This window comes from Salvia miltiorrhiza, chromosome 4 (assembly GCF_028751815.1).
Source record: "Salvia miltiorrhiza cultivar Shanhuang (shh) chromosome 4, IMPLAD_Smil_shh, whole genome shotgun sequence".
Classification (NCBI taxonomy): domain Eukaryota; kingdom Viridiplantae; phylum Streptophyta; class Magnoliopsida; order Lamiales; family Lamiaceae; genus Salvia; species Salvia miltiorrhiza.
The window spans coordinates 4586527-4598980 of NC_080390.1; the positions used below are offsets into that span (position 1 = coordinate 4586527).

General features: G+C 34.5%; 2 protein-coding genes across 3 annotated transcripts; both read left to right on the top strand.

Moving 5' to 3' along the window:
• Positions 1 to 2708: 2708 nt before the first annotated feature.
• LOC131022318 (polyamine oxidase 1) lies at positions 2709 to 9542 on the top strand. 2 transcript variants are annotated; one of them, XM_057951765.1, is made up of 10 exons: positions 2709 to 2870; positions 2991 to 3240; positions 3857 to 3985; positions 4078 to 4139; positions 4221 to 4378; positions 5475 to 5618; positions 7304 to 7453; positions 8458 to 8712; positions 8816 to 8897; positions 8985 to 9542. In XM_057951765.1, the coding sequence occupies exons 1-10, from the start codon at positions 2819 to 2821 to the stop codon at positions 9188 to 9190; spliced, it is 1488 nt and encodes a 495-aa protein (XP_057807748.1). In that variant the 5' UTR covers positions 2709 to 2818; the 3' UTR covers positions 9191 to 9542. The 2 variants fall into 2 exon arrangements, with proteins under 2 accessions (XP_057807748.1, XP_057807749.1); XM_057951766.1 differs by having other exon boundaries at positions 3857 to 3982.
• Positions 9543 to 11212: 1670 nt separating this feature from the next.
• LOC131022881 (NAC domain-containing protein 68-like) lies at positions 11213 to 12342 on the top strand. Its single transcript, XM_057952425.1, has 3 exons — positions 11213 to 11444; positions 11507 to 11790; positions 12040 to 12342. The coding sequence occupies exons 1-3, from the start codon at positions 11246 to 11248 to the stop codon at positions 12340 to 12342; spliced, it is 786 nt and encodes a 261-aa protein (XP_057808408.1). The 5' UTR covers positions 11213 to 11245.
• The last annotated feature ends 112 nt before the right edge of the window (positions 12343 to 12454 follow it).

Genomic DNA, 12454 nt, shown 5'->3' on the forward strand with positions numbered 1-12454 from the left:
GGGAATAGGTCATTATAAATGTGATAGCCCAAAATAGATTTTGTCCCATGCTTAGTGGGATCGAGGGAATAAATTTGATTAATTTAATAAGATTAATTGTTAATAAATTACAGAATTTTCAACAAATTATGATTTTGCACACTAACTTCAAAGTTTGGTACTACCGATATCACTAACTGAATAATTGACCTTGTTTCATAGGAAACGAAGTCCTTTATGTCGATCATCACATAAAATTGATTATGTCACATTAATTATTTAGCTAGTTATCTTAATAATAAGTTGGATCGGACTTTTGATTGATAGAAAAATAAAATTAAATTAATAATTCAATCGATATCATTTTATATTTTAAAGATGATATGTAAAATTAAAATTTAATGAAGTTAAATAAGTTTATATGTATTTCACCCAATTTATTTACTTCAACTTGAACGAGCACGCAAGCTAAATAATTGAAAGTTGAAATCGGATATCACTTGAGCTTAATGAAACTTGAATGAAGTTCCAGTTTTGAATCAAACTCTCTTCGTCCATGAAAGAAATTCATATTTTATTTTTTTGGGACGTCCACAGAAAAACTTCATACCTATTTTGAAACTATATCCCACCACCTAAAAATACTTCATTTATAGTCTCAAAAAAATACTTCATTTATAGTCTCAAAAAAAATACCTCATTTATTAGTATTTTTTTTATTTTATTAATATATTTTCTCTATTTTTAATATATTTAAAAAAATTCACTCTTAACTGATTTAATAATATTTTATTAAAATATATGTCATTCTCTTTTAAAAAGTTCTTTTGTAAATCGATGGAATAGCTTATTACGACTCATGAGCTTTTTTGCTTTACCCTTTTACTATTCAACTTGACTTGATTCTCTTAGATCTACTTCCAACTATCAACTTTATGTTGGTTTGTTTGATCTGTTATCTAATTTAATACTCCATTCGTCCCGGCCAAGACGCTACATTTGTTTTTCGACACAGAATTTAAGAAGTTGTAGATTAATGTTTTAAGTGTGTAATAATAAAGTGATAAAGTAGGAGAGAGAAAGTAATAAAGTGATAAAATAAGAAAGATAAGGTAATAAAGTGATAAAGTATGAGAGAGAATATAATGATGAAATATTTAATTAATGTTAATTAAGTGTTTAAAATTCCTTATTTTTGCCAAATATAGAAATGTAGCATCTTCGTTGGGACGACCCGAAAATGAATATGTAGCATCTTGGGCGGGACGGAGGGAGTATATATAGATATGTTAATATTTTCATATAAATCGTGTTGTTCATAGGGATGACAATCGGGTACGACCACGAAACTATCCATGGATATCAAATGGTATCCAAATCTGTCACCCGCCGATATCCGCTACCTGTCGGGTATCCGCGAATTCGCTATCCGGCGGGTATCCGTCACCCGCTATCAGCCGGATACCCGCGAAACAAATTTAATACAAAAAAATCAACACAAATAACATAGTTCAAATATATTTTAAATCTAAAATGAGGTGGCCCATATCTAATATGTAAATCTAAAGTCCATATTTTAAATATACTTTGTGGGTATTTTACAAATATATGAAGGGTATTTTTCGCGGGTAATCGGGTTTCGCGGGTATGGATAGTAAGTATCCAAACTCATACCCACGAACTAAATGGATAGTGCATTGCAACCACGAAATTATCCGTGGATATCAAATGCCTTTCAAATCCACCCTAATAGGTTGAGATTTTCGCGGATATCCGTTACCCTGCAGGTAGATTGTCATCTCTAGTTGCTCAATGTTCATAAACAAATTATGTGAATTTGGTTTTTCTCTCTTCCACCTGTATAATCTATAATAATTCATAGAGCTTATGGTGAAATCCATACATAGCGAAGGACGAAGGTATAGCATAGGAATGGATTTAAAAACATATAGTATAATTTTTTTTATGAATGATATATACAAAGAATTTGGTACGAATAAAATTGTAATTCCTTAAATTATTCTAGTATCACAACTTAAGAAAATAATTAAATGCATCCGTAGAACGAAATTTATACTATTAAATAATCTATTACTCTATTACTCCCTTCGTCCCACTCCAATAGGCTCATTTTTCTTTTTGAGATGTCCCACTCCAATAGGCTCATTTTCTTTTTTGGGTAAAACAGTTGTACTTAATTGGCGTGGACCACAACACTTTACTACCACTTTCCTATTAAAAAGTAAGTTTTCTTAATCTTCGTGCCCAAAAGAAGTGAGCCTATTGGATTGGGACGGAGAGAGTATTATATTGTAAAAACATTTTTATTCAATATTATGAAATCTCATATACATTTGTGGAGACTCGAGTATCCTTCCTATAAGTCTATAACTAGTCCACATTATTAGTGATTTATGTTTATTTATTATTAGGGGGATTTGTTTATCTTTTTTCATATATAATTTATTTAGTATTTAACTTCTTAGAAGTTTTTGTTTAAAATTTCTCGATTTTTCCCATATTGAAATTATGTTCTTTACGTGAACTTTCTAAAATTTTGTTGAAGTAATATTATGAATATGTGTATGTTCTTATAAATTGATTTATGAAGTACTACCCCATAAAAGTTTCAAGTATTATAAAATAGAATAATAAAAAAAAAATATGAAGAGTGGGGCCCGGGGTTTTTCGAGGTAAATACCGTAAACACCCCTATGTGTAAACAGACTCCCGCTATTTCTGCCTCACTCGCAACTCACAACTCCTACAAACTAATCAATTCACTTTCTCTGTTTTTTCGTTTTTAATCAATTGCTGAATCTTCTTTCCCTCAATTTCAATGGAGAATCCGACTCGATGCTCCGTGATCATAGTCGGAGCTGGCATCTCAGGCATGTATCTTCTTTTCCTTTTTGTATACACGTCTAGCTGCAAATGCTGAATGGAGGGAGTGATCGATTTTCGCGTGATGAGTGATTAATGGTTTGCGGAAATTCAATGGCTGTGTGTAGGTATAACGTCGGCGAAGGTGCTGGCCGAGAATGGCGTGGACGACGTGCTCATACTGGAGGCGGCGGACAGGATAGGGGGCCGGATTAGGAAGGAGGAGTTCGGCGGCGTCACGGTGGAGCTCGGGGCCGGCTGGATCGCCGGCGTCGGCGGGAAACAGTCCAACCCCGTCTGGGAGCTCGCCCGACACTCCGATCTCCGCACCTGCCTCTCCGACTACAGCAACGCTCGTTACAACATCTACGATCACAGGTTTCCGTCTCCTCAGTGATTAATTCAGTTCGAATCTCTCTCTAGAAACACACACACAAACACACTCACACACATTCATGCTTATCGCGTGCTGCATCGGTTGACATGCTGTTTGATTTTACGCGGCGGTCGATCATTTTCTCGCAATTGTTTTGTTCAATTTTTTATCCATGAAATTCATCATTAATCAAACATCAGATTGTTTCGATTGCTAATTAGTCATCCTAATTGATCGGTTGATGAATTGAGGGATGGAGACGTTTGGTGTGGGGCAGAGAGCAATGATTTATCGGTTAAAATCGAGTCATTCGAGTGTGAGCTTTAATGCATACCTTTTTTCTTTAGCTTTTTCTTTATAGGATTTAGCTTTATATCATGGATGAATATATTAATTTCCATGTTTCCAATTAACTACCCAGAAAAATCGAAAGCCCATAGAATTCATGTTCTGATAAGATTGCGTCTCCGGCGTTAATTACATTCTTAATTAATTGGATTAGGTAATGCTCTTTGCTGATAACGACAGTCCATTAACGATTTCCTTTCTTAATTATTCCCCCAGAAAATTAAATCGATACTCAAATTTTCCTAAATTTATTAATTTTTATTTTGGAAGTGGGAAGATATTTCCGAGCGGCATAGCGGCGCACTCTTACCAGAAAGCGGTGGAGTCCGCTATTCAGAAGCTGCGAAAGCAGGAGTCTAATCCAGATGTCGATGCCTCGCTTCTCGCTGAAACGACGTCGTACTGTGCTTCTTCCTTCCAACTTTAATTCTTTTTTTGCCGTTTGCTTATTCTCTGCTATATTTAACCATTTTTACTGCCGTTCCGTTCAGAGCTCCGAAGACTCCAATAGAGCTGGCAATTGACTTTATTCTGCATGATTTTGAAATGGCAGGTAATTTTTTATTTTTGTTCTTTTCTACTTTTTTTTTTTTTTACCAAAGGTAAAAAGGGCTTTTTTGTTTGTATTTTACAGAGGTGGAACCAATATCGACTTACGTGGAGTTTGGGGAGAGGGAGTTTCTAGTTGCAGATGAAAGAGGGTACGAGCATTTGCTGTATAAAATGGCCGAGACGTTTCTTTTTACCTCGGAGGATGGTGAAATCTCGGACTCGAGGTTAAAACTCAACAAGGTAAAAAAGCTTCAACTCAAAAATAAAAAATAAAATGTACAAGATAAAAGAGCTAACAAATAATTTTATAGTACGAACTCAACTGACTCTTGGTTAATAATTTCTGGTCCCGTGTACGATTCTGCTGATTCAACCATTTGTCTTTTTCATGATTTAAATCTTCAAGTGTTAACAAAATAGAGAAAAAAAATTTGATTTGAGAAAAGGACAAAGAAATTGTAGGGGGCAGGAAATATAACAGAAAGTGATTATATTAATAATACGTACATGCAATGCTGCTCTGTTTCCCCTTTTCTGTTTGTTTGTTTGCTGTTGAGTTTGTGGAAAGGGACATCTTGTCAATGGCTGGCTGGTATATAGTAATAGTTCAATGATATGATTGAAAAATGAATAATCTGCAAATAAATTCAATCTAACTAACATAAAGAAGGTCATGTAAAATATTACACCAAGTATTTTATCTACTGAATAATTGTGCAAAGACATAAAACTTTGTGTGTGTGCATTGCTCTTTTGTTTTCCCTTCAAACTAATTTCCCAAACTTCATAAATGAGGTATAGTGAAGAGAAAATTCCTGAATCTTCTCAAAATTGATTTATTACCTTTGTTGTCCGGCACAATACTAGTCAAACCTATTTATGATAGTAGTTGATGAATTGATTGTTGCAACTGTAGTTTGGTTTATTTTGATGAAGATGCCGTATGTGTGATTTTTTTAATTTATTTCCCAAGATCTTTAATTTGATTACTTTGAAAGGAGAACATCGAAACTGCGTTGGTGAGGTTATGATAGTTAATTCATCTTGTTAGCAACTTTGTCCTATAGTCTGACAACATTTTGAAACAGTTAAAACAAGCAAATGCTGAGAAGGTGAAAACTTTTGTAGCGGCTGCATAGACTTATTATTTCACAAATGTCTTGTTTTGACTACCCAGTAATAAAGAGAGAAAAAAAAGGAAGACATGGAAAGTTTATGAGTGAAATGTGCCTAGGACATTGTATTGGTGAATAGAGATGGATAGAAACTGATGCACCCCAAAAATATTAAATGTAGATTTGATGAATGGTTGTTTTCATGAAAATTTGGGGGGCAGGTTGTTCGGGAATTGCAGCACTCGAGAAACGGCGTTTCGGTGAAAACGGAGGATGGCTGCGTTTTCGAAGCCAATTACGTTATTTTGTCTGTGTCCATTGGTGTTCTTCAAAGTCACCTCATTTCCTTCTCACCGCCGTTGCCCGTAAGTCTCTTCTTCTTTATTATTTTCTTCATTTTTTTTAATTTCTTGGTAATTACAAGAACGTCGTACTCCGTCCGTCCCACTTAGACTTTTTCTATTTTGGGTGTCTCACCATAAGTGAGACTATTTTTTTTTTTGGTAAAAGTTTTACCCTTTAAATATTTTTTTCACTTTTTTACCTACACACAAAATAAACATTTCTTAATTCTCGTGCCTAAAAAAATGATCTCACTTATAGTGGGACGTATTTCTTTTAGCGGAAGAACATACTATTATCATTTGCGAGGAAATATATGATCTGAATTCTAAGCTCGTATAAAGAAGGAATAAGACTCCTACAAAAAGTAAAGAGTCTTATTGAAAGACATTTACTACTATATGTTAAAATATGACCAACAAAATAGCTGTAATATTTAGTAAGTGACAACTTTGAAGTGGGATCTATAGACTAAAAAAACATAATAACAAGGATATATATTGGGTTTATTGCTAAGAAATCATAGCGCAGCCGGCTATTTACATGTTTGGATGTAAAATTATGGTACTTTTTATGGAGTGATTATCATCTTAATTATTTCTCCATGTTACGTGAAGTTGGTATGATATGACCGTAACTATCCAGTGTGGGTCCAATTATTATTACTCGAATTTGGTCTTTTTATTTCCTTTTCTCTCCAATGTGATCTGTGGGAATAGCATTACATGGGTCCCATTTTCGAGTAGGATTACCTAATTGGTTCACCTGCACAACAAGCATCCAAGAGCAGATTCTGGACCTTATATTAAATAAGAATAGTTTGAGGAGATCACAATTAATTATAGACAGTGAGCAACCATATTAAATGTACTTGTTTTATTTATTTATTGATTGACCCTAAACATGTAGACCTGGGCTGTTTTTCACTTATTTATATAAGCCTCTTACTTATTCGAATCCAAATACAGTGGGCAGCTTGTTGTCAATCCACAGTATTTTAATTAATTCTGGCCTCATATGTGTCTGATGATGCCAAGTGTAGGGTGTAAGAATTTTGAGGCATACTTGGGACTTGGGAGTGCGTCATCTTGTTTTGTTTTGATAGGCAATTCAAATCTTGGTTTATCCTTCATGCTTCATTGTACCAGACTAGGACATAAACACAAGAATCATGTGTGATTTATTCAAATTAGTGATAGGGATGAATGAAATTCTCCATCGGTCCCACTAAAAGTTGTTCATTTCTTTTCGACATAAAAATAAAAAAAGTGTAAATTAAATAAAAGTTGTAGGACTCACACATTTTCAAGAGTTAATTATTGTCTTTTATAGATTGTGCCATTTTAGCGAGACGGATCAAAATAAAAAAAACGAGCCACTTTTAGGGGGAGAGAGGAAGTAGTTACATGGATGAGCATGTGGTCGTACACGAATAGTCTTTAAGATAACAAGCTTTAGGGGATGGACACAACTAATGAATTAGGGATTGTTGACAATATTAAATCCAAGTTCTTGGTTGGCTGCCACCATGTGATCATACTTGGGTGATTCTTGACAATATTAAATCCAATTTGACTCAAGAAAGGGTGATTCTTGCATGTTTATTTTTGTGGCACCTAGACAAAAGAATGATATATTGACGGCCCTGCAATAATATATACCATTGTTGTGCATTAAATACTAATGCTACATATAAACAATTCAACAGAGATGGAAAACCGAGGCTATCTCCAACTGTGACATTATGGTGTACACAAAGGTCTTCTTAAAGTTTCCGCACAAATTTTGGCCATGTGGTCCTGAAAAAGAGTTTTTCATCTACGCCCACGAGCGGAGAGGCTACTACACATTTTGGCAGGTTAACTCAAATTAATTATTTCCTCACTTAATTATGCTAAAGCCGCTCATTTTTTTCCTTTTATATTCTTTCACACTGAGCAAATATTTGCTGATAGCTTACTTATGTTGTTGCTTTATCATGTGGACTGATTCTTGCATAGTTGCATTGAACTGATTTTCATGTTAAAGGTATAGTCCCGTAATTCCACAAACTGCTGCTGATCATTGAAGTTGATATATAATTGTCTAAAGCAACTAATGAAATTCTGTTGCATACCTTTTAGTTGGTGCATTATTAGTGTTGTACATGTTTACCTCATCGTGGGGTAAATTCATATCATGCTAGTTTATCGTATTTAATTTCCTGGTAAAACAAATTGTAATAACATTGATAGGTATATCCTTCAAAATAGATAATGAATCTATTCATTATTGATTTATTTATATGAATAAAACTGTAATATAGTGTCATTTTCTAACAGCTAGAATAGTAGACATTCGCCACTCTCATGAATATTCAGTTGTAAGAAAATCTGGCAATAATAGTTGATTGCAACTTACCTTGCTACATTATTACCGATAACTGACAAAACTATCACACCAAGCAACTGAAACCCAGTTCACATCTTCTCTGTTTCTTGATCTCTTGTCCAGCTAATTAGGTTTTAAACATTAGAGAATTCTGTGATGTGTGACATCTCTACTAATCAAAGGTTCCATGCAGAACTTGCATATAGTGTAACTATTATGCAATTATTTACTGTCAATGGAGTTCACATCATGATTGGATTTTTTGTATTTTTATCACCTTCAGCTTATAGATTAGAAGTTTTTTGTTATAGTACTCGATATTGAAAATCTAAGATCTAAGGCTAGAAAAGTTGATCTTGCATATCAGCCATATACTAATATGGACAAACTACTGATTTGCAAATTGCAAATCAGATATGATGTTACATTAGGAGAGAGATTCGTTGTGATTGATTTTGAAACTGATTTTGGCTGTTGCCCCATAACCATCAGCACATGGAGAATGCGTACCCTGGGTCCAATATCCTAGTTGTAACTTTGACAAATGGAGAATCAAAAAGAATAGAAGCACAATCAGATCAAGAAACTCTGATAGAAGCAATGGAAGTGCTGAGAAACATGTTTGGGCATGATATCCCAGATGCTACGGACATACTTGTACCACGTTGGTGGAATAACCGTTTCCAGCATGGTAGCTATAGTAACTACCCGATTTACATCAATCATCAGCTTGTTGGTGACATCAAGGTTCGTTCATCTTGATTCTCGACAAAGATTAATAAGAACCCTCTGTATCTGTGTAATTTTCCTCGTAGCTTACAATGTTTTGATGTTCGACTTTTACCTCCAGGCTCCAGTGGGACGGATATTTTTCACCGGTGAGCATACCAGTGAGAAGTTCTCCGGCTACGTGCATGGAGGTTACCTTTCAGGTGAGAATTTATGCCACCTCTACAACCTCTGATCATGAAACTTGTTTTAGAAATATATATATGTGAAGTATCTTTTATACTGAGCAGGTATCGATACTACTAAAGCATTACTTGAAGAAATGAGAAGAGAAAAGGAGTGGAAAAACGAAAACCAAACTTTTCGAATAGAACCCTTGATAGCCTTGAGTGGATCCATACAACAAGATGCAGTATCAAATCTGCGCAAGTTTGATATCCCTCGACAGCTCTTCCTTCGTACTAGCAACCTCGGAGCTCCTGAGGCTATCTTATGACTAGAAAAAACCATCTGACAACGTTCTATATATGTATGAAGCGAATATAACAGTCTGACTTATGAAGAACATGGAGAGATGTGGCAGTGACAGCAGTTGATAACTCGAAAAACCGAGTTTGCTGCTCATCCTAGCAAGCAATTCTCCTGGTGGAGTTACACAAAGATTAGGATCAGATGCTTCAGTGTGACAGGAAATCATAGTAAGATTTATTCTTCTTAATTAATTTTTTTATTTCTTCTCGACCAACATTTATATTTGCCTAAAAGATTAAGGCAGCACATGTTTGTGTAGGCAATATTGTTGTATAAATCATATTTCACTAAGCTATCTAGTTGCCCTTCTTTACTGAGTTCTTTTGTCTTGATGCTGTGATTACCCAGAACAGAACATGGAAGAGATCTGTTTGTTCTAATAAAATATATCACTTAAATGAATTCCATTTTCCACATGATTTACAATAGTATATACGAATTCATGTTTAAATATTTTGATACTTTATTCTCAATGGAAAAAGGTTGACACTATTGTCATTTGTGAATATCAGTCACCATTGTATAAGGCACGAATATAGCTTTGAGAGTTCATGATTTCTTTTATTTCCTTATTATAGTAATAATAATATCAGTGTCTGATTAGTCCCTCCAATTTTTATTTTATTTTTAATTATTATATAACCTCGAATTTAACACAAACCATTTCATTTCATGTACTTAATTAGTTTATTAACTTAAGATTTAGATAATAATGTTGAGTCGGCCTTTTATTTAACAAATTTGGTTATTCGCTATAAAGTATTATACTTATTTAATTACTAACGTATTATATAGGACAAATATTATTTTAAACTTCAAATCATACCTTCTTTATTAAAAATATGTCAAAATTTCATAAATGTTTATTTAAATTACCAACTATCAATTTTGTATTAAAAATATTTTGAATTCTTTTTTTGGCCTCTGAAATTTTGGCGTGGCTTACTAGGTGTCATATGAAATTATGTTGTATTTATTAAAAAAAAAAAACTGGAAATTGGAATTATAAAAACATAAAAAAAAATTCCCAACCCATTTAGATGAAAGATATTCTTTTATACAAAACTAATAGTTAATAATTTAAATAAATATTTTTGGAAATTCAGGACAATTTTAATAAAGCAAATATAATTTGAAGCAAACATTTGATATTTTATCCTATTATATAATAGGGTTAATTGCCGTAAAATTCAAAAGCTTTTTGAGATTTCGGATATTCTCACCAACTTCAAAATCGGCGTATGAATACAAGATGGGTGACCAACTTCAAAGTTAAGCATGCTTGACTTAGAGCACAATTAAGATGGGTGACCGACTGAAAAGTTCGTCTAATTTATGCAATACCATATAAATACGGAAATAAATTGTGGCTATAAAATAAATAAATAAATAAAATAAAAAAATAAATTTCAAAACAAATACCGATGTGAGAATATCGCGAAATCTCAAAAAGCTTTTGAATTTTACGGCAATTAACCCTACATAATATTCAATTCTTTATTTATTTAGCGCAATTAGATTAGTTGAAGTATCATATTCGTTATGCGTCCAATATTAAGTCCGTTTTAAAAAGCGTTTCAAAAAGCGCGCTAAAAACGAAGTAACGAAGGATGGCAAATAGCAATGGCATGCAAAATTCCCAAATTTAATTTTACACAAACCACCAATACCAAAATCGGATTGCTTATTGGAAGCTTCGGTTATTGGATTTGATTTTTGCATTTGTAATTGTGATGTGGTTAATACTTTCCTTTTTTAAGCCTATAAATCCGCCATAGTAGATAGCACGACACTTCTGATTGATTAACTAATTTGCTCAAAAAAAAAACCCAACTGATTAACTAATTATATTATCTTCTTTGGATAATTAACTAGTAGTATAACGCGAGTATCCACTCCCTAATCCTACAAGGAATCTGAAAACTGTAGATTTGATGCTATACTCTCTCTCTATATATATATTTACTCATAGAGAAGAAGATCGACAAAATATTTACTAATTATAATATATATTGTGAAGATGATGAAGGAATGTGGTTCAAGTGGTTCAAGCTCATCATCTTCATCAATTGGAGATCATCTACTGCCGGGGTATCGCTTTGTGCCCACTGATTATGAATTACTGATTCACCTCCACTACAAAATCAACCATGGCGTCGCCCTAACTCCGCATATCAGAGACGTCCGCCTCTACGATTCCCACCCCCAAGCACTCACAGGTACGTATTTAATTCATATTTCCGATTTTTAGTATTTATGCATTCGATTGATTTGATTGCAGAGACGTATCCAGCGGTGGGAGACAACGAATGGTATTTCTTCACGCCGAGGAATCGGAAGCATCCGAAGGGATTCCGGCCGGATCGAGTGGCCGGCGGCGGGTTCTGGAGGGCGACGGCGACGGTTAAAAAAGTGAAGCACGAAGGCAGAGTGATTGGGCAGAAGCAGACATTGGTGTATGACACCGGTATAAATAAACAATCGGAGAAGACTAGTTGGATGATGCACGAATACACAGCTCATCGTGATCACCCCACCGCCATAACTCGTGCAAATCGCGCCACGGTATGTGTCCAAACCCTAGATTACATCAATTTCTTTTTATTTCAAATTGAATTAGGTAGATCTCTGATTAATTGTTGATGCAGTGAGTGGGTTTTGTGTCGAGTCTACGAGAAAACCACCAAAGTGAAAGGGATGGATCGACAAGAAGAAACTCAAATTCATGATCAACAATTCGCCAATTCTATGATTCATGCTTGGGGGCAAATAAATCAACAAGATTTTCCTTCGCATCTTCTTCTCCCAGCGCAGCAATTCAACAATGTTAATATTGGGGGCGATGTCGCTGCTGCTGCTGCTGCACCAAAGATGCATGAACAAGATTTGTTCAGTCTGATAAATGGCAGCGAGGCGATGCAAGGAACACCAATGTCTCCACAAGATTATGTTCAAACAGTTGATGATCACAACATTAGTGATGTTGATGTTAATGCAGGAGCAGGAGTTGAGCAGTTGTGCAATGGCAACAACGCGGTGGTGCAGAGAAATCATGAAGATGAGATGAAAAGAGTATATGAGGATGCTAGGTTTTCCTCCCATCGTCTCTTGAGTTGATCATCTTCTTACCCCGTCACATTTTTCAATATCTGATTTTTTTACTTTGAGTTTCCCATTTTTTTTATTTTCTTTAGTCAATATCTAATCCAAGAAATTTGAATCTGCAAGG